Source organism: Suncus etruscus, chromosome 14, assembly GCF_024139225.1.
Source record: "Suncus etruscus isolate mSunEtr1 chromosome 14, mSunEtr1.pri.cur, whole genome shotgun sequence".
NCBI classification, from domain to species: domain Eukaryota; kingdom Metazoa; phylum Chordata; class Mammalia; order Eulipotyphla; family Soricidae; genus Suncus; species Suncus etruscus.
The window spans coordinates 23878408-23896484 of NC_064861.1; the positions used below are offsets into that span (position 1 = coordinate 23878408).

The 18077-nt window shown below is 42.8% G+C and overlaps 2 protein-coding genes and 1 non-coding gene across 9 annotated transcripts in view; all 3 read right to left on the minus strand.

Annotated features, from left to right (window-relative positions):
* LOC126027838 (protocadherin gamma-C5) overlaps nt 1-18077 on the minus strand; it is a 200918-nt gene that overhangs the window by 130980 nt on the left and 51861 nt on the right. Inside the window, exon 1 of one of the 7 annotated variants that reach the window (XM_049786857.1) lies at nt 14484-16473. The exons of the other annotated variants lie outside the window; for them this stretch is intronic. Coding sequence (XP_049642814.1) covers nt 14484-16457 — 1974 coding nt within the window. The 5' untranslated portion in view covers nt 16458-16473. Of the gene's footprint in view, nt 1-14483; nt 16474-18077 lie in introns of those variants that run through there. 7 annotated transcript variants of the gene reach the window in all.
* On the minus strand, nt 5315-5420 carry LOC126029255 (U6 spliceosomal RNA). The gene has a single exon (XR_007502889.1). It is a non-coding gene; the product is annotated as a U6 spliceosomal RNA (small nuclear RNA).
* LOC126027491 (protocadherin gamma-A3-like) lies at nt 12779-14308 on the minus strand. Its single transcript, XM_049786500.1, has 2 exons — nt 13983-14308; nt 12779-12814 (listed from the first exon to the last, which is right to left on the minus strand). The coding sequence occupies exons 1-2, from the start codon at nt 14277-14279 to the stop codon at nt 12779-12781; spliced, it is 333 nt and encodes a 110-aa protein (XP_049642457.1). The 5' UTR covers nt 14280-14308.

Genomic DNA, 18077 nt, shown 5'->3' on the forward strand with positions numbered 1-18077 from the left:
AGTTATAATTTAATAATGTTTCTAATCTCATGATTTTACTTTACCAGGATAAAGTTTTAACATATAAGTTTAATCAAAGATAATATAGTTCTGTTATTTTGCTTATTCATATTTTCCTATTTGAATTGAAAACTAGTTAAAAGCTACAAATGAGTATATAATGAAAAGAAAAGCATATCTCAATCCAATTCTTCTACAAATAAGAGATAACTACTTTTTAGAGCAAGCTTAAATTGGGCTTCTTTAAGGTGGACATATATTCTAAAGTTAATTTCAACTTAGGTAGAACTCTGATCACAGAAAAATGGAGAATGTTTAATGAGCACTAGAATCAGAAATGGTCAATAAAAGGTAACTATTTCCTTCAACACTTTATTAAAGAGCTCTGAACTGAGGAAGTTACTGAGGGAAAAAAGGAAAAGACTGACAAATGTATCACCATTGACTATATCATCTGCAAATGTACTATCATCTGCTTTTATGAACATTAGGTTATTAATTTTGTCTAAAATTTGAAAAATTCCAAGACTATTCTTTCCTGAAGGTTCTAGAATGACTAGAAGAAAACTACTTATATTAGAACAGGACCAAGAAACATAGAGTTCAACAATTTTGTACTAGGACAAGGGAGATTGTTCAAAAAGATGAAGTATATGCCAAGCATGTATGGAACCCTGAGTTTAGTCCCTAGCACTGACTGATCCTAGAAGTACTTGGTGTAAACATAACGGCTCCCAAGCACCAAAAGGTCAAAGCATAAAGTAGCAGATCCACACTGGTAGGCCAATCATGAAGCTTTCCTAAAGACCACGAAGGAAAGCCCCCTATAAAATATTATAGGCTAATAGGATGAATGAGAGTATATAGAGATTCAGCAGATATCAGTCATGAAAAATCTATGCTTCAAGTTCAAAGAACATTGCTTTGCCTTCTAATAAGAATAATGGACCCATGGTGCCAGTGCAGTGGCGCAAGCAGTTGTGCGTTTGCCTTGCATGCACTAACCTATTGCAGACTGTGGTTCAATCCCCAGGCATCAGGAGCAAGCCAGGAACGATTTCTGAGTGCATAGCCAGGAGTAACCCCTGAACATCACTGGTGTGGACCAAAAACAAAACAAAACAAACAACCAAAATAATAATGGACCTAATACTAAGTAAGATGACTTTACAGATGGACACACATAGTGTATTGCAAACAAGTACACTGGGTTCATCTCTATGACAATCCAGGTTAATATAGAAAGATGCTTAATTATAGGAATTTTATAAACAGGGGAAATATAAGACACAGGCATAAGACTGGTGTGTAAACCACAACAGTAAAGTCAGTTCATGGAGATGTGATGACAATAGAACTTTGATGATGGTTGTGGTAAGACTTATACACATAAGAAGGGGTAAAATTCACAATATTTCAGAGTACTGTAAATTAATGATATATCAATTAATTTTGGGGAGTTTGGCCCAGCCTGGTGATGCTCAAATTAATGCTGGCTCTTACCTCAAGTATCACTCCTGCCTGTACTCATCAGCACCTGTTCTTAGGTGCTGGGGAATGAATACAGGAAGGTCATATGAAAAGTGACCCTACCCACTGTAGTATCTCTCCAGCCTCATTAGCCAACAGATAAATTAGACTTTAAAAACAGTGGAAGGGGGCTGGAGAGATAGCACAGTGGTGGAGTGTTTGCCTTGCATACAGCCAACCTAGAAGGGACCCAGTTCTATTCTTGGCATTCCCCATGTTCCCCAGCCTGCCAGGGGTGATTTCTGAGTGCGGAGCCAAGTGTAACCCCTGAGCGCAGCCAGGTGTGACGCAGACACCAATCAATCAATCAATCAATCAATCAAGTTTAAAAAATCAGCCAAAGGGCCATAAAGATAGTATAGAGGGTAGGACATTTGTCTTGCACAGGGCCAACCTGGGTTCCATCCCAGGCATTGAATATTGTCCCAGAGCACTACCAGTAGACATCCCTCTTAGAAAGAGAGGAGCACCACAGGTCCTATGAGCAACACGAGGTGTCCAACAGGTGTGGACCAATATTAGAAATAATGAAAATATTACCTTAGAAAATTGCCTAATTTTACTCTGAACTCATTTACTTCAATACTTAAATTGTGTCCTATTCAATAGCCTATATTTTCCTACGCACACAAAAACAACCTCCTGGAGCTTGTGAGTCTAAAACTGGGAGGACATCAAATCCACAACATAACTCCTCTACCAATCTCTTCTTAAGAACAGTATGGGGATTAATTGTCTACACATTCTTAAGGCAATTCATTAGATTTTAAATTGTGCATAATCCAATGAATATAGAGAATTGGATACAGCATTAGAAGTACATCATGCAGAAAGAAAACTCACCTGATGGGAGGTTGGCTCATTAGAATCACAGAGTGGAAAAAAGTTCCCCGATAAATCGCTGCAAACAATATCTTGGCCTGAACTCATTTGCTCACTATATTGTAAATTCAACTCTGTCTTTCCAGTATGGGCAACACACATGTTGTAGGAATAGGGTAAAGTCCCTTCTTCATACTTGGGGACAATCCCGGATCCAGACTTGGCACAGACACCAGTGTGAAAGCAACTCCAGGCTGAGGTCCTGGAAGAGCGCCTCAAGCTCAGGGAGACCCCTAGAATCACCGCGAGGAGGAAGAGCACAGAGATGAGGGCCAAGGCCAGCACCAGGTAAAACTGCAGCTCAGCCTGAGGGTCAGAGACTCTGGGTTCATCACTGAGCTCTGGCAGCACCTCCTGCAAGCTGTCCGCGAACACCAGGTGCAGCGTGGCGGTGGCAGAAAGGGGAGGCTGGCCCCCGTCGCGCACAGCAACCAGCAGGCGCTGTCGCGCCGAGTCCCTGTCGCCCAAGGCGCGCGCAGTGCGCACCTCCCCCGTGCGCAGCCCCAGGCTGAAGAGCCCAGGCTCGCTGGCCTGCAGCACGTGGTAGGACAGCCAGGCGTTGTGTCCCGCGTCGGCGTCCACCGCCACCACCTTGGTGACCAGGTAGCCGGGCTGCGCGGCTCGCGGCACCGTGTCGAACAGGGCGGAGCCATCGGGCCCCAGCGCGGGGTACAGCACCCTGGGCGCGTTGTCGTTGAGGTCGCCCACCAGCACGCGCAGGCTCACGTTGGTGCTGAGCGCGGGCGTGCCCTGGTCGCGGGCCTGCACAGTCAGCTGGAAGGCGCGCAGCTGCTCGTGGTCGAAGGCGCGCTGCGCGAACACCATTCCGCTGTGCGCGCTCACAGACACGTAGGACGCCAGCTCGCGAGGCTCCAGGTCGCTGGCCACTATGGAGTAGGAGACTTGGCCGTTGGGGCCCAGGTCGGGATCCGAGGCGCTGACCTGGGCGATGGAGGCGCCTGGAGGATTGTTCTCGGCCACGTGGGCCACGTAGGACGCCTGATGGAAAACCGGGGCGTTGTCGTTGACGTCGCCTATGTGGAGAGTGATGTTTGAGGTAGAGGTGAGTGGCGGTTGACCCCTGTCGGTGGCAGTAATGACGAGGTGGTACTCAGGTGTCTGCTCTCGATCTAAAACTCCATCTGTCACTATTTTATAGATGTTTATCGACGACGAGAGTACTTGGAATGGAACATCATCCTCTAAGTTACAAACAACTTCTCCATTGTGTCCGGAATCTCTGTCTCGAATTTTGAGCAGGGCGATGTGTGTCCCCACTTTGGTGTCCTCCATAATGATGCCCGGAAGGGACTGAAATAGCACTTCGGGGAAATTGTCGTTGACATCTAGAACTTCGACCTCCACGGTACATTGGGCCACCAGTCCTCCACCATCCTTTGCTTCCAAAAGGAAGGAGTAACTCCTGACTTCCTCGAAATCTAATGCATTTCGAATAGCAATTTCCCCAGTGTTAGAATTGAGGTCAAACGTGGTGATTTGACCTGGTTCGCTAAAGGAGAAGGTGATTTCGGCATTGACACCCTCATCCTGGTCTGTGGCTGTCACCCTAAGCACACTCGTGCCTGGCAGGACGTTTTCGAGAACACTCACCCTGTATAGCTCTTGGTTGAACACAGGAGGGTTGTCATTAGCGTCTGTCACCTGGACCAGTATCTGTGTGGTGCTGCTCAGCGGGGGGTCCACACCATCAAAGGCAGTCAAGGTCAAGTAGTAGGATGACTGGTCTTCACGGTCTAAAGGAGTCTTCAGTACCAGCTCAGGGTATTTACTACCATCTAATTTCTCCTTATTCACTAGAGAGAAATGATTGCTGGGACTGAGCTGGTAAGTTTGGAGGGAATTGGTACCAATGTCGGCATCATGGGCAGAACCTAAAATAAATCGAGCACCAGGCTTTGTGGACTCAAGTATTTGAAGGTCAAAGGAACTGTGCGCGAATTTGGGCGCGTGGTCATTGATATCCTCGACCTCCACGCTCACGTGATAGAAACTCAGCGGGTTTTCCACCACAGCCTCAAATTCCAGCGCGCACTCGGGCCTCTTCCCGCAGATCTGCTCGCGGTCCAGCCTGCTGCTCACCAGCAAGGCCCCGCTCTCCGCCCTCACGGCGAAGAAAGGCTTCTCGGAGCTCACGCGCAGCTTGCGTGCGGGCAGCTCGTGCACCTCGAGCCCCAGGTCCTGGGCGAGGTTGCCCACCAACGAGCCCTCGGGCATCTCCTCGGGGATCCTGTAGCGGATCTGCTCGGCTGGCGCCAGGCGCAGCAGACCCAGCAGGAAGAGCAGGCGCCCTGGCCGCGGCTCAGCCCGGTGCCTCTGCCCAGCGCAGCTCCCCATCCCGCGGGCTCCCCTCGGCTTGCTCACCCGCCCGCAGAGCCGGCTGGCAGACAGTGCGCGTTGGGGGCTCCGGGGCTCCCGACAGGCGTTCTGTGGCGCGTGGGTGTTGGCTTTCTTTTGCAGCCCCGAACGCGGTGGGCAGGTTGTGGCTCGGAGTCACAGATGGGGAAAACGCTGTGCGGCTGCGCGAGGTGTTCACGGGCTCCATCTCTGCACTTTGGCCAACAGCGGCGCCCACAGTCCATACTGGGAAACTGCAGCCTATGTTGCTTTGGTTGAACCAGTTACAATAATTACTTTTCTGCCTACCTGAACAAACGTTTTGAGACCCAGTGACATTTAATTTGTATTATACGAAATGTAATAAGACTTAAAACTCATATTTCTAGGGAACTCAGGTATATTTTATGTGGAAATATTTACTTGTTGACATAGTGTTGATCAATAATGTAATCCACTCTAGCAATCGAAAGAAGACTGTAACTAGTCTAACTGATTGATAGAGTACTTTAAAAATTTGTTAGCAGTGTATTGGGTAAAGTTTTATACTTCCTATTTTTCTTTTTCTTTTTTTTTATGTCCTCCTTGCGCAGAGGCCATGCTAATCTTCTCTCTATCATTGATTTTAGTATATGTGCTGCCAAAGCTAGCACTTCTTTTTATTTTTTTCTTTGCTTTTTAGAAACTTCTGTGCAGATTCATTTCAACCGTCATCCCATAAGTATTGATAATGATGAAATTATGTTTTACTTAGGTACAAACTTTACTTACCTCCAAATATATATATATATCTTCCTTCAAAATAGTTTCAGTAATTCATAATTTTCATTTTTTAGCTGTTTCAGTTAAGGAATTTATACAACCAAAATATTTTATCTTATCTGTTCCCTTATAACTATTTTCATGGCTACACAATGAAGTATCAGTCATAAACATTATTAGGACAACAATATTTTTCATTCCAACAGAATGTGACTGGCCATGGTCCATTGCAGTGAGATTCTGTGCACCAGTTTAAGATATTTAAGACCCCATGTAACCTTACTGTTAGTAAATAATTTCTATAAAGTTTCTTGATGTAATTAATTGAATCAATTATGATTTCTTTATTTTTTAAAGTTAAAATTTTCAAATATACTTAGCTGGTAAATTTTCTTTTCTGAAAGATGTGATATCCTCATTAGTGCTTCACAATGTGTCAATAACATTGTCTTCTTCCCAAATGACCATGCATCTGGCCATAAGCAAAATACATAAAATACTATCCTAAAGTATTGCACAGCCCTTAATATCAGACCATCACATACAACACTGTTTTAAGAAAAAATCCTTTTAACTTTCAAAGTGTTTCAGGAGCAAGATGATTTTGTCATCAATCTCTTCCAGATGCTAATCAACTGAATGTCACACAAAGAGTGTTAGTACAGCATTATTTCTAAGTGATACTAAGTGACACTTTCAGAAGACACACTAAGTAAACTCAGGTAAGACTTGAATATCTGAACTGTTGTTTCATAAAGCCAACACACCCAATCTCCCACTTGGAAAACCTGCATAAACACATGGTTTAGCATGCCAGATTCTAAAATGCATGTTATAATTTTGTGTTAAAACACAGAACTACTAATTGAAAAAGTTCCATTTATGATGCTTGAAATGACATATTTTTGGTTTTTGGGCCACACCTGTTTGATGCTCGGAGTTATTCCTCACTATGCGCTCAGAAATCGCTCCTGGCTTGTGGGGACCATATGGGACGCTGGGGGACGGTCCTTCCTAGGCTTGCAATGCAAGCCTCTAGCACCACCTCTCTGGTCCTTGAAATGACATCTTATTGTGTTACACTGTTTTGACTTAGGACAATGGCATTTATATAGTATTGGACTTCATGTTGGCTACTAAAATAGCTCTTAATGAAGCCTCACACATTTATGGACTATTTAACCTTCCAATAGGAGTTAATTTAATAGATGATAAAAGAAGTACAGGAAGTCATTGAGAGTTCCATATCTACTGAGATTTGAGATACATAGAGGCAGAAATAGAACATACACACAAAGATCTTCAAATTTAAAAACATATTCAAGAACATTTCTTAGCTGTATTTTATCTGGAGAATAGCAAGAAGTAGACTGAGGAATTTTCTTTTTGCTAAATAAGTGCAAGTAGGTCACAACAGATTCTTAAAAATATATGAATTAAGAATACAGAATGGAGGTGCCGAAGTGATATCATAGTGGGTAGGGTATTGCATATGGCTGACCCTGGTTCGATCTCTAGAATCCCAAATGGCTCCCTGGGCCACAGGACTAATTTCAAACCCTGCATGCTTCTGGGTGTGGCCCAAAATAAAACAAAAGAAAAATCCCAAACAGAAAAGGAGGAGGAAAGTATAAAGATTTGATAGTCTACTGGCTCACAATCTTGCCAAGAGGCTTTCACCATGAAAATAAAACCAGGCATCTAAGTCAAACTTTCATGTTAAAATGTCACCACTAAGAAAACAAACAAAACACAGAAAAAACCTAAAATGTCACTACTGATGTAAACTGTTAATTTGTTTCATTACATAACTCAAAAAAATTGTTCACAGATAAACCTCACACATTTATATAATTTATAATTTTTTCAGGATATAAAGATAAACAAAGATTGAACTCACCTGAATAGTTTGAGCATCATCTTTACACTCATTGAAATCTATGGAAGATAACAAAGAATCCTTTTTTTCACAGCTCTCTTGGCTGATGAGGGTATCCGCATAGTTGGGCTGTGGGAAGATCAGGTGACTCTTTCGTGAGTCAGCAGTCAGGGACACCTCATGAGAGTAGGTCTGCAGGAAAGCCCTGACCCCGTCCACGCCCACAAAGTGCGAGGCAGGCACACCAGCCAATCCACTTGCAGAAGCCTGCAGCAGGCGCGATGAGTGCCAGCGCCTCAGCCTGAGTGCCAGCAGCATGATGACAAAGGCCAGGAAGACACAAGAGACCACGGCCACTGCCACCACCAAGTAGAGTGTGAGGTCTGATTCATCCTGGTTTGTGGGGGCACTGATGTTGTCCAGGTCTGCCAGAACGTCGGGAATGCTGTCGGCCACAGCCACTGTGAGTGTTACGGTGGCTGAGAGAGGGGGGAGTCCATGATCCTGGACTGCTACCACCAGGCTTTGCTTGAGGGCATCTCTGTCCAGCAGGGCACGGGCAGTTCGCACCTCACCAGTATGCAGTCCCACAGAGAAAAGCCCTGGCTCACTGGACTTCAGCAAACGGTAGGACAACCAGGCGTTCTGACCTGAGTCTCTGTCAACTGCCACCACCTTTGTCACCAGGTAACCGGGGTCTGCAGACCTGGGGGCCAGCTCCATCCCAGTAGATCCATCAATGGGTAGTGTTGGATATAGGATCTCAGGTGCATTGTCATTCTGATCCAACACAAACAAATATAGTGACACATTGCTGCTGAGTGCTGGCTTCCCACTGTCATATGCAGTCACCCATAGCTGTAATTCTCGGAATTTCTCATAGTCAAAGGAGTGCAAAGCATACAGGACTCCAGTGTCAGAGTTGATGGAGATATAAGAGGACACAGGTGACCCCTGGAGAGTGTCTTTGTTCAGGGAATAAGTGATCCGGGCATTCTCCTCACTGTCCAGGTCATGTGCTGTCACAGTGAAGATCGAAGCGCCTCTAGGGTTGTTCTCAGGTACATAGACCGAATAGGAGGAGTGGAGGAAAGTAGGTGGATTGTCATTGGTGTCCACCAAGTTAATGGAGATATGAGTTTCTGTGGTCAAGGGTGGAGTTCCACCATCTGTGGCTTTCAGTGTGATATTATACACAGAGATTTTTTCCCGGTCTAGGCTTTTTGCAGTCACTAACCTATAATAATTGTCTATTGATCTTTCTAGTTTGAAAGGCAAATTATCTGAAATAGAGCAGGTCACATCGCCATTCCTCTCAGAGTCTTGGTCTTGAAGGTAGAACAGAGCAATGACTGTTCCCAGAGGAGTGTCTTCAGGGATTGAACTGCTCACAGAGGTAACAGTTACTTCTGGGGCATTATCATTCACATCTAAAACTGTGATTAGGACTTTAGTCCTTGTCATACTACCAGGACCATCCTGAGCCTGAACTTCCATTTCATAGTAACCAGATTCTTCATAATCTAGACTTTCTAAAGTAGATAAATCTCCTGTATGGGAATCCAGTTGGAATAGTTGCAGAATTTTTTGAGTTATTTTCTGAAAGGAATATGTCACTTCAGCATTAATGCCCTCGTCAGGGTCGATCGCCTTTACTGTGAGCAGTCTTGTACCCACTGGCACATTCTCAGGGACAGTTACACGGTACTGAGGCAAAGAAAAGACCGGTGCATGATCATTTACATCCACCACTGTTACTCGGATGCGGGCCGTGCCTGACAGGGGTGGGTTGCCACCATCGAAGGCCGTGAGGAGGAGGTGGTGAGCGGCTTCTTCCTCCCGGTCTAGAGCTTGTTCCAGTACTAACTCTGGATATTTAGTCCCATCTTCTCCAGAGTGCACAGCAAGAGAGAAGTGGCGATTGGGGCTGAGCTGGTAGTTCTGGAGGGAATTCATCCCCATGTCCGGATCCCGAGCCTCATTTAATGGAAACCTCACCCCAGGAGCTGTATTCTCCGTGATTTTAACATTCATTTCTTCCATCAAGAACCTAGGAGCATTGTCATTCACATCCATTATTTCAACTTCTATAGGGTAAAGATTCATCTGATCTCCCATTAGTATGTTAAAGTTCACTAAACACTGAGCGCTCTGGGCGCAGAGCTCCTCTCTGTCTATCCTGCCCGCGGTGACCAGGCTGCCCCTTGGAGGATTCAGAGCAAAGAGCTGAGACCTACCTCTGGAAACGATGCGGACTCTGTGCTCCACCAGCTCCCTGGGCTCCAGCCCCAAGTCTTTGGCGATGTTTCCCACAAAGGAGCCCTTTTCTGTCTCCTCCAGTACCGAGTAGAGAATGTGTCCAGCCCAAGCGTCCCTCTGGGTTCCCAGGAAGATGAATAGCAAGAGGAATCCTCTGTTGTTCCCGCCCCTCTGCTGAGCAGCCATTGTTGCCGATCGTTTATACCCTGAGCAGTTTGCTTTTGTGTTTCTGGTTGCAAATTCTTCCGTCCGTATGGAGTCCTCTGTATTGGGAAAGGAGCTCAGAATTCAATAGAACGATCCCCTGAATTTGATGCAGCTCGGAAGAGAGTTTGTCTTAAGCTGGCGTTTCTTTGTGCTGTGTAAATTTGCAGGCTCTGATGGATTTTTTTTGCACCATTTCCCCCCTGGTTGGTCAACAGCGGCGCTCAGAGTCCTTACTAAGTTACTGCACCATATTGAAGCCAAAATACAGTAACAGATATTTTCCAGAAAGTTGTTTCATCCTTAAAAATTCTCTGTTTACATCTCTAAAATCCACCTATATCCTATAACTTAAAAATTCATGTTTAAGAAGCTAATATTAATTTAAATGATTTTAGGGTGGATATTTATCAATCCCAGGTAGTTTTGCATTGGAGTTCAGAGTGTTAGTATAGTGGGTAGGGCATTTGCCTTGCATGTGGTCAACCTGGGTTCAATCTCTTGCATCCCCTACGGTCCTCTGAACACCTCCAGGAGTGATCCCACTAAGTGTGGGCCAGTAATAAGACCCGAGAACTGCCAGATGTGGCCTCCAAACAAAAACAAACAAAAGGAAAAAAAATCTGCTTTGCATCGCTAACTTTGAAATAATCCTTGGAAACAGTCATACTGTTTAGTGCACATATAGAAAAATCAACATTGCAGCTTAAAATGTATGATTTATTTAAAAATGTTGTATACTTTAGAAAGATGTTATATAGAGATTATTTACATTAGAGTATAAACAAAGTAATGAATTCAGTAATAATGAACACAATATGTTCACAACATCAGAATACAAGACTTAAATCGGGGGAGGCAGAGATAGTACAGCAGGTAAGGTGCTTGTCTTGCACGTGGGAAACCCAAATTTGATCCCCACCATCAAATATGGTTCACTGAGCTTGCCAGGAGTGATTTCTGAATGTAGAGCAAGGAATAATCCATCAGCACTGCCGGGTATGGCCCCCATAACAAAAAACATAAAAGTTAAATTGTGGGGATGAGAATTGGGTCAAAGATCACCCCAGGTGGGCTCAGGAAACCATAAGGGATGCCAGGGATTGAATCTGGATTAGCTGCAAATAAGGTAAGTGCTCATTCCACTGTATTATCTCCCTGGTCCCATAAATTGGAGGTTTTCATAGCTACTATAATAGACCAACAATTCAGTAAATTTTCTTTGATATTCTGAAATCAGTGTATGCCAACAAATAAAATGTCAATCATATTAATAATAATCTGTATTGTCCACTTGTTTTCCAGAAGCCTCATTTGGTTAGAATTGATATAATCCCACATTAGACAAAGTTTGACATTTAATGCATCCACATGAATGAATTAATGTTACGAAAGTAGAATCTGATAGTACCCCTGATCACTACCATATATGGCTGAATCACTAAAATAATAATAATAATAATAATGATAATAAAGTCATACGTAATTCAAAACAGAAAATAAAGCAATACAGCCTAAGATCCCAGTTAGTGAGCAGAGAGAGAATCAAGTAAAATAGCCCATTGCCCATGAAATCAGGATAATAGGGAGCATTGCTTACTACAAAAATTCACATTCACAGTCTCATGATGTCTGAAATGAAATTACAGTCTTTGTGTAAGAAGTCTTTTTATGGTGATACCCAAGATTAGGATTACTTAATTTTTTTTTAAATTCTGGTTAAAACCATAAAAGAATTATATAAACATATTCAATCAAATTGATATCTTTTGATTAGTCATATATATTAGGGACCTTGAGATAACTAAACAGTATTATTTTTTGATTTAGAAAAACAAGCATTAGAGTTAGCAACTAATTAAATATATCAATTTAATGTTTAAAATTATAAATGAGGTTTTCATTGTTTTGTTAAGATATCTTATTTATTTATTTATTTATTTTGGTTTTTGGGCCACACCCGGCGGTGCTCAGGGGTTACTCCTGGCTATCTGCTCAGGAATAGCGCCTGGCAGGCACGGGGGACCATATGGGACGCTGGGATTTGAACCAACCACCTTTGGTCCTGGGAAGGCTGCTTGCAAGGCAAACGCCACTGTGCTATCTCTCAGGCCCCCTTAATTATTTATTTTATAGATTTCTTTTATACCCAACTGTTGGTATAAGGGGTCTTCACCCCATTCAGTATAATTATTTTTGTTTGGATTGAAGCATTCTTTGGATAGGTTTCTTACCCTACCTGCTCTCCACCCAAGGATATGGTTTTATGCTTCCCAATAAAGACCCTGGGACTCAGCAAAAAATGCTACAGTTTTGTTTTTTTCTACAACTGAGCTATCTGCTTCTTAGGAGTTGAAGACTTGCATGTGGAAGTTCTTGAATCTGTTTTATTTCCTTAACCATGTGGATTATTCCTATGTTGGCATTTCTTCCAGACCCGGTTCATCTAATCCCCTGGGATTGGGTCATGGGGCTTCCACTTTATTCAATAAACATGAATAAGTGGCCAACCCATAGCTTGATCATGTTATAGAATTATCAGATTAGAAAAACTAGCTGTCACAGAATTGAACAATTTAGCACTCCATTTTATCCTCCATATAACACTAATTCCAGGGCTATTTATTTTCAAAGTTTGATGATAATAGAATGAATATGTGCTACCTTAACAATTCAGTTTCTTTAGAATAATTTAACAACTCAAATCTTTTCTTTTTTCCTTTCACAGGCTATTAATGTCAATAATGATCTAATTCCTTTAGATCAAGAGGAGTTAAGAATAACCAGGCCACTAAATGACAATCTTTCTTTCCCTAAATACTTGAATAGTGTTGTACAAGGACAGCAGTTTTATTTAACTTGAGTTAAATATGCTACATTATTGGAACTGAAAATGGTTGAACATGGTTACTCATTCTCACATTCATCTCCTTTAATCCAGTCCTTTAATTTTTAGGAATATAATAGTGAATACCAATAAGTATATTTTATTTGGTTTCTTTTTGCTTGCTTCTTTTTGGGCCAGGTCCAGCTGTGCTCAGGCTTACTCCTGGCTTTGCACTCAGGCATAACTTCTAGTGGGACTCGGGAGACCATCTAGGCCCTAGGGTATTAAAGATTGGGAATCAAACCATGATGGCAACATGCAATATAGGGACCTCCTTATCCTCTTGGGCTTCTCCTTATCCATTCAATCACATGTATTGAAGTATAAGGTTTCTCAATTTATTTAAGAATCTAATCATTATAATTGTGGCATAAGTAAGTAAATAATCATTTTCTTGAAAATGTAAGTACTTAAGTAAATGCTTTTAAAAACTATAGTTTTTGGTGTAATAAAATAGTTTTGTGGGTTGGAGAGAAAGTGGTTGGAAAGAAAGTAGGTAGAATATTTGGCTTACATGCAGCCAACCCAAGTTCAATCCACAGAATTCAATCCCCCCCAACCCCCGGCACTGCCAAGAGTGATTCCTGAGTGTATAACCAGGAGAAACCCTAGAGAATTGACAGTTCTGCTCCAAAAACAAAATAAGTTTTGTTTTCCTAGAGTTTATGTGAGATATATAAGACAAGTTTTGTATAGTTATTTTAAGTTTTATACATTTAAATGAGAAGATTATTAATAGTAGGCCAGACCTTAGATGAGTAAAAATAGTTCAGAAATTTATACTATGTTTATTTTTTTAATACCAAACATATCAAGTTTTCTCTGGTAAAGACTTTAGTTATTCCGAGGTAGTAAATAGGGCATATATCTCATGAATCCTCACCATTTTAGAAAACATTAGTATTTGTTAAATAAAAGAAATTCCAATATTGTGAGAGTACTTAACAGAGACTACAATGTATTTTTTCTACATTAGAAACAAAATGTCAGAAATGTCACATAATAGTAAAATAATCCATAGATATAACTCAAGATACGAAAAAGTAAAGAAAATATATGCCTGACATATGTGAGTTTTCCTGGAAAATTGGGAAAGCTAAGATTTAGGATGCTCACATTTTAAAAACACACAATTATGATTCATTGCAAAGCCTAAGAAAATATCTGATCAAAGAGAATATTAATTTTCTGCTCAAATAGAGTCAATAAAACCATTAAACTCACCTGAACTAGGGACTTGTCCTCTTTACAAAAATTTGAATCTCTCGGAATCAGAAGAGGCTCACTTTTTTCACAGCTCTCTTGGCTGATGAGGGTATCCGCATAGTTGGGCTGCGGGAAGATCAGGTGACTCTTGCGTGAGTCAGCAGTCAGGGACACCTCATGAGAGTAGGTCTGCAGAAAAGCCCTGACCCCGTCCACGCCCACAAAGTGCGAGGCAGGGACGCCAGCCAATCCGCTTGCAGAAGCCTGCAGCAGGCGCGAGGAGTGCCAGCGCTTCAGCTTGAGTGCCAGCAGCATGATGACAAAGGCCAGGAAGACACAGGAGACCACGGCCACTGCCACCACCAGGTAGAGCGTGAGGTCTGAGTCCTCCTGGTTGGCGGGAGAACTGATGCTGCCCAGGTCTGCCAGGACATCAGGGATGCTGTCTGCCACAGCCACTGTAAGTGTGACGGTAGCTGAAAGAATGGGCCGTCCGTGATCCTGGACCCCCACCACCAGGCTCTGCTTGAGTGCATCTCTGTCCAGCAGGGCACGGGCAGTGCGCACCTCACCAGTGTGCAGCCCCACTGCGAACAGCCCTGGCTCACTGGCCTTGAGCAGGCGGTAGGACAGCCAGGCGTTCTGGCCTGAGTCTTTGTCGACTGCTACCACCTTGGTCACCAGGTAGCCAGGTTCTGCAGAGCGGGGGGCCAGCTCCACCCCAGTGGTACCATCAGTGGGGAGTGTTGGGTATAGGATTTCTGGTGCATTGTCATTTTGGTCCAGAATGAATAGGTTTAATGACACATTGCTGCTGAGTGGTGGGTCTCCACTGTCCTGTGCAATCACTCTCAGTTGGAGGTCATGAAACTGTTCATAATCAAAGGAATATAGTGCATACAGATCACCAGTGTCCACGTTGATGGATACATAGGAGGCTACTGGTACACCTTGAATGTCCTCAATTAAAGAATAAGTGACTCGGGCATTTTCACCACTGTCCGGATCATGTGCTGTCACAGAGAAAATGGAGGCACCTCTGGGGTTGTTTTCAGGGATATAGACCGAGTAGGAGGAGTGGGTGAAAGTAGGAGCGTTGTCATTGGTGTCTGCCACACTTAGGAAAATAAGTGTTTCTGTAGACAGAGAAACTATTCCTTTGTCTCTGGCTGTCACAGTGATATTGTACATGGATGCTTGTTCTCGATCTAGAAATGTATCCGTCACTAATCGATAATAATTGTCTCCTGATTTTTCTAGTTTAAATGGCAGACCTCCTGGAATGGAACATGTTACCAGGCCATTCAGTCCAGAGTCCTGATCATACACTTGTAAAAGGGAAATGACTGTTCCTGGAGGTGTACTTTCAGCAATTGATCTGCTTCCAGAGGTAACTACCACTTCGGGCACATTATCATTTACATCCAGGACAGTTATTATGACTTTCGCTCTGTCTGTTAGACCTAGCCGATCCCGGGCTTCAACTTCCAGCTCATAAAAATTTGAGTCCTCATAGTCTAAATTTGATGAAATTGACATTTCTCCAGTTAAAATATTCAAAGAGAAAATATTTGAGACCTTTTCTGTGATCTTCACAAAGGAATACGTCACCTCTGCATGGACTCCCTCATCTTGGTCAGTGGCATTTACTGACAAAAATGTGGTACTCACTGGCACATTTTCAGGAACACTGACATGGTAGACAGACTGAGTAAATACAGGAGCATTGTCATTGGCATCTAGTACAGTCACCAGGATTCGAGCTACACCTGACCGGACAGGGTCACCACCATCCAATGCAGTAAGGACCAGGTGATGAACAGCCTCTACCTCCCGATCTAGCGCATGCTCCAGCACCAGCTCTGGGTATTTGGATCCATCAGTTTTACTTTGCACATCTACTATGAAGTGACTGTTCCTGCTGAGCTTAAATCCCTGAAGAGAGTTCATTCCCACATCCAGATCATAGACCTCCATTAGTGGAAAACGAGAGGATGGGGCTGCATTCTCTGATATTTTCACTTCTAATTCTTCCCTTAAAAATTGAGGTGCATTGTCATTAATATCCACTATTTCCACTTCCACTGGATAAAGATTTAATTTATCTTCAATAAGGATGTTAAAACTCACCATACAGGGTGTGTTCTGAGCACAGAGCTTCTCTCGGTCTATCCTGCTTCCAGTTACCAGGCTGCCACTTCTCAGGTTCAGAGCAAAGAGTTGCGTCCTTTCTCTGGAGACAATACGGGGTCCGTGCTCTGCCAGCTGCCAGGGCTGTAACCCTAATTCTTTAGAAATGTTTCCCACAAAGGAACCTTTTTCTAGTTCTTCCAGAATGGAGTAATGGATCTGCCCAGCCCCTTCCCCTGACTGCATGCCAAGTATCAGGAAGAGCAGCACAAACCTATAAAGATGCCGGATTCTTTGCAGAGCTGCCATTGTTGGCTTTATTTCCCTGGGATTATGAGTAGAAGGGAACTGGATTCGCAGCATGTTTGAGCTTCTTTGAATTAAAAACCACGATCATTAGCATATCAGAGGCAAGACGATTTAGGTTAGAACTTCTGTGCAGCTGGAGAGCTTTGCTGTCTGATTTGCTTTTGTGCTTGGGGGATTTAACTGGAGTTTTCATTGTTTCCATTACCTGGGTTAGTGAACAGTGACACTTAGAGTTCTTATTCAATATTGCAGTTTTGTTAAACCATCTTCCATTGGATATAAACTATTTCTCTTTGTAGTTTTTGAAGAATAAAACCTAATTTTGAGTAAATGTTACATATTTTCTGTAATTTCTCACTAAAACTTACACTTGTTTTGTAAATCTTGACTTATCATACACCACCATAATTTATTTTTTCCATTTTTCAATTGAGCACCAAAGACCACAACCACATTTGCAACCAATCCACTTTGTGTAGTATTATCATTTTTAGATGCCACTTATTTATAGAAAGTAAGAGTGACTCTAAATTAGCCAATATTGTAAATATTCAAATGAATTAAAAGTGCATAGGATATGAGAAATATTTTTATATTGTATATAAAAGCTCAACAATGAGAGAATGCGATACTTAATGTATCCAAAAATACTGTGTAGGGAATAACAACTATTTCAAGAACATCACAAGATGTATTTCTAGTAAGGAACAATTTCAACACAGAATAGCAAAATTTCTAGCACCCCCTCCATTTTTTGTATGTAAAATCACTAGCATTACAAATCACAACATATGTAGCTATGTTCCTGTTTATTCTTGGGTTGGTTTTGGTGTCACACCTACCAATGCCTGGATGGGTAGTTGAGTACACTATTGAACGCGAAGGGGAACCAAGATACTGGGAATCATTTTACCAGGGTTTTCAAATAGAAAGCATGCACTCCGTTTGACCCAGCTCCTTTATTCTTAGTCTGTGTATTTGGTACCTTTTAAGCAATTGATGAGAACTTAATCAAACTTATCAGAGGAAAGAGTTTTGAAGTAACTCACTTGTTGCATATTGTCTGAATTAAAAGTCATCTGGGATTGTCATTATTGGTACTTTTAAACTAAGACGCTTCATTAATAGATCTTGTGGGAAATATTTCAAGGAATATATTGAGAAACTTAAACTCAGTCTTTAAGGAATGTGATGATGCAGCACACAGATTACAGGAATAGGGCAAAGTTCCCATACCGTAGTTGGGGAGGACCCCTGGTTCAGACTTAGTGCAAAGACCAGTGTGAAAAAAAAAAAACACATGTGAAAGGAACTGAGGGGGACCTCAAGCTAGGGGCGACTCCCAGAATCACAGCTAGAGGAAGAGCACAGAAATAAGGGCCAGGATCTGCACTAGGTAAAGCTACAAATCTCTGAGGGTCAGAGACTTTAGGTTCACCAATGAGCTCTGGTAGCACCTCTTGCAAGCTGTCCTTGAACACCAGGTGTATCATAGCGGTAACAGATAAGAGGTTGACCTCCATCACGCACAGCAACCAGCAGGTGCTGACGCGCTGAGTCCCTGTCGCCCATGGCGTTCGCAGTTCGCACCTCACCAGGCTGAGTCTGGGATCTCTGGCCTACAGCACGTGGTATGATGGCCAGGCATGTGTCCAGCATCAGTGCCCACTACCA

What these genes read in the sequence shown, in the direction of transcription:
- LOC126027491 (XM_049786500.1), bottom strand. Translation starts at nt 14,279, where the DNA reads ATGCTGCTGGCACTCAAGCTGAAGCGCTGGCACTCCTCGCGCCTGCTG. An exon ending in AGGACAAGTCCCTAGTTCAG is followed by an intron (nt 12,815 to 13,982) that starts GTGAGTTTAATG and finishes TAAAAATTAAAG; the next exon opens with GACTGGATTAAAGGAGATGA.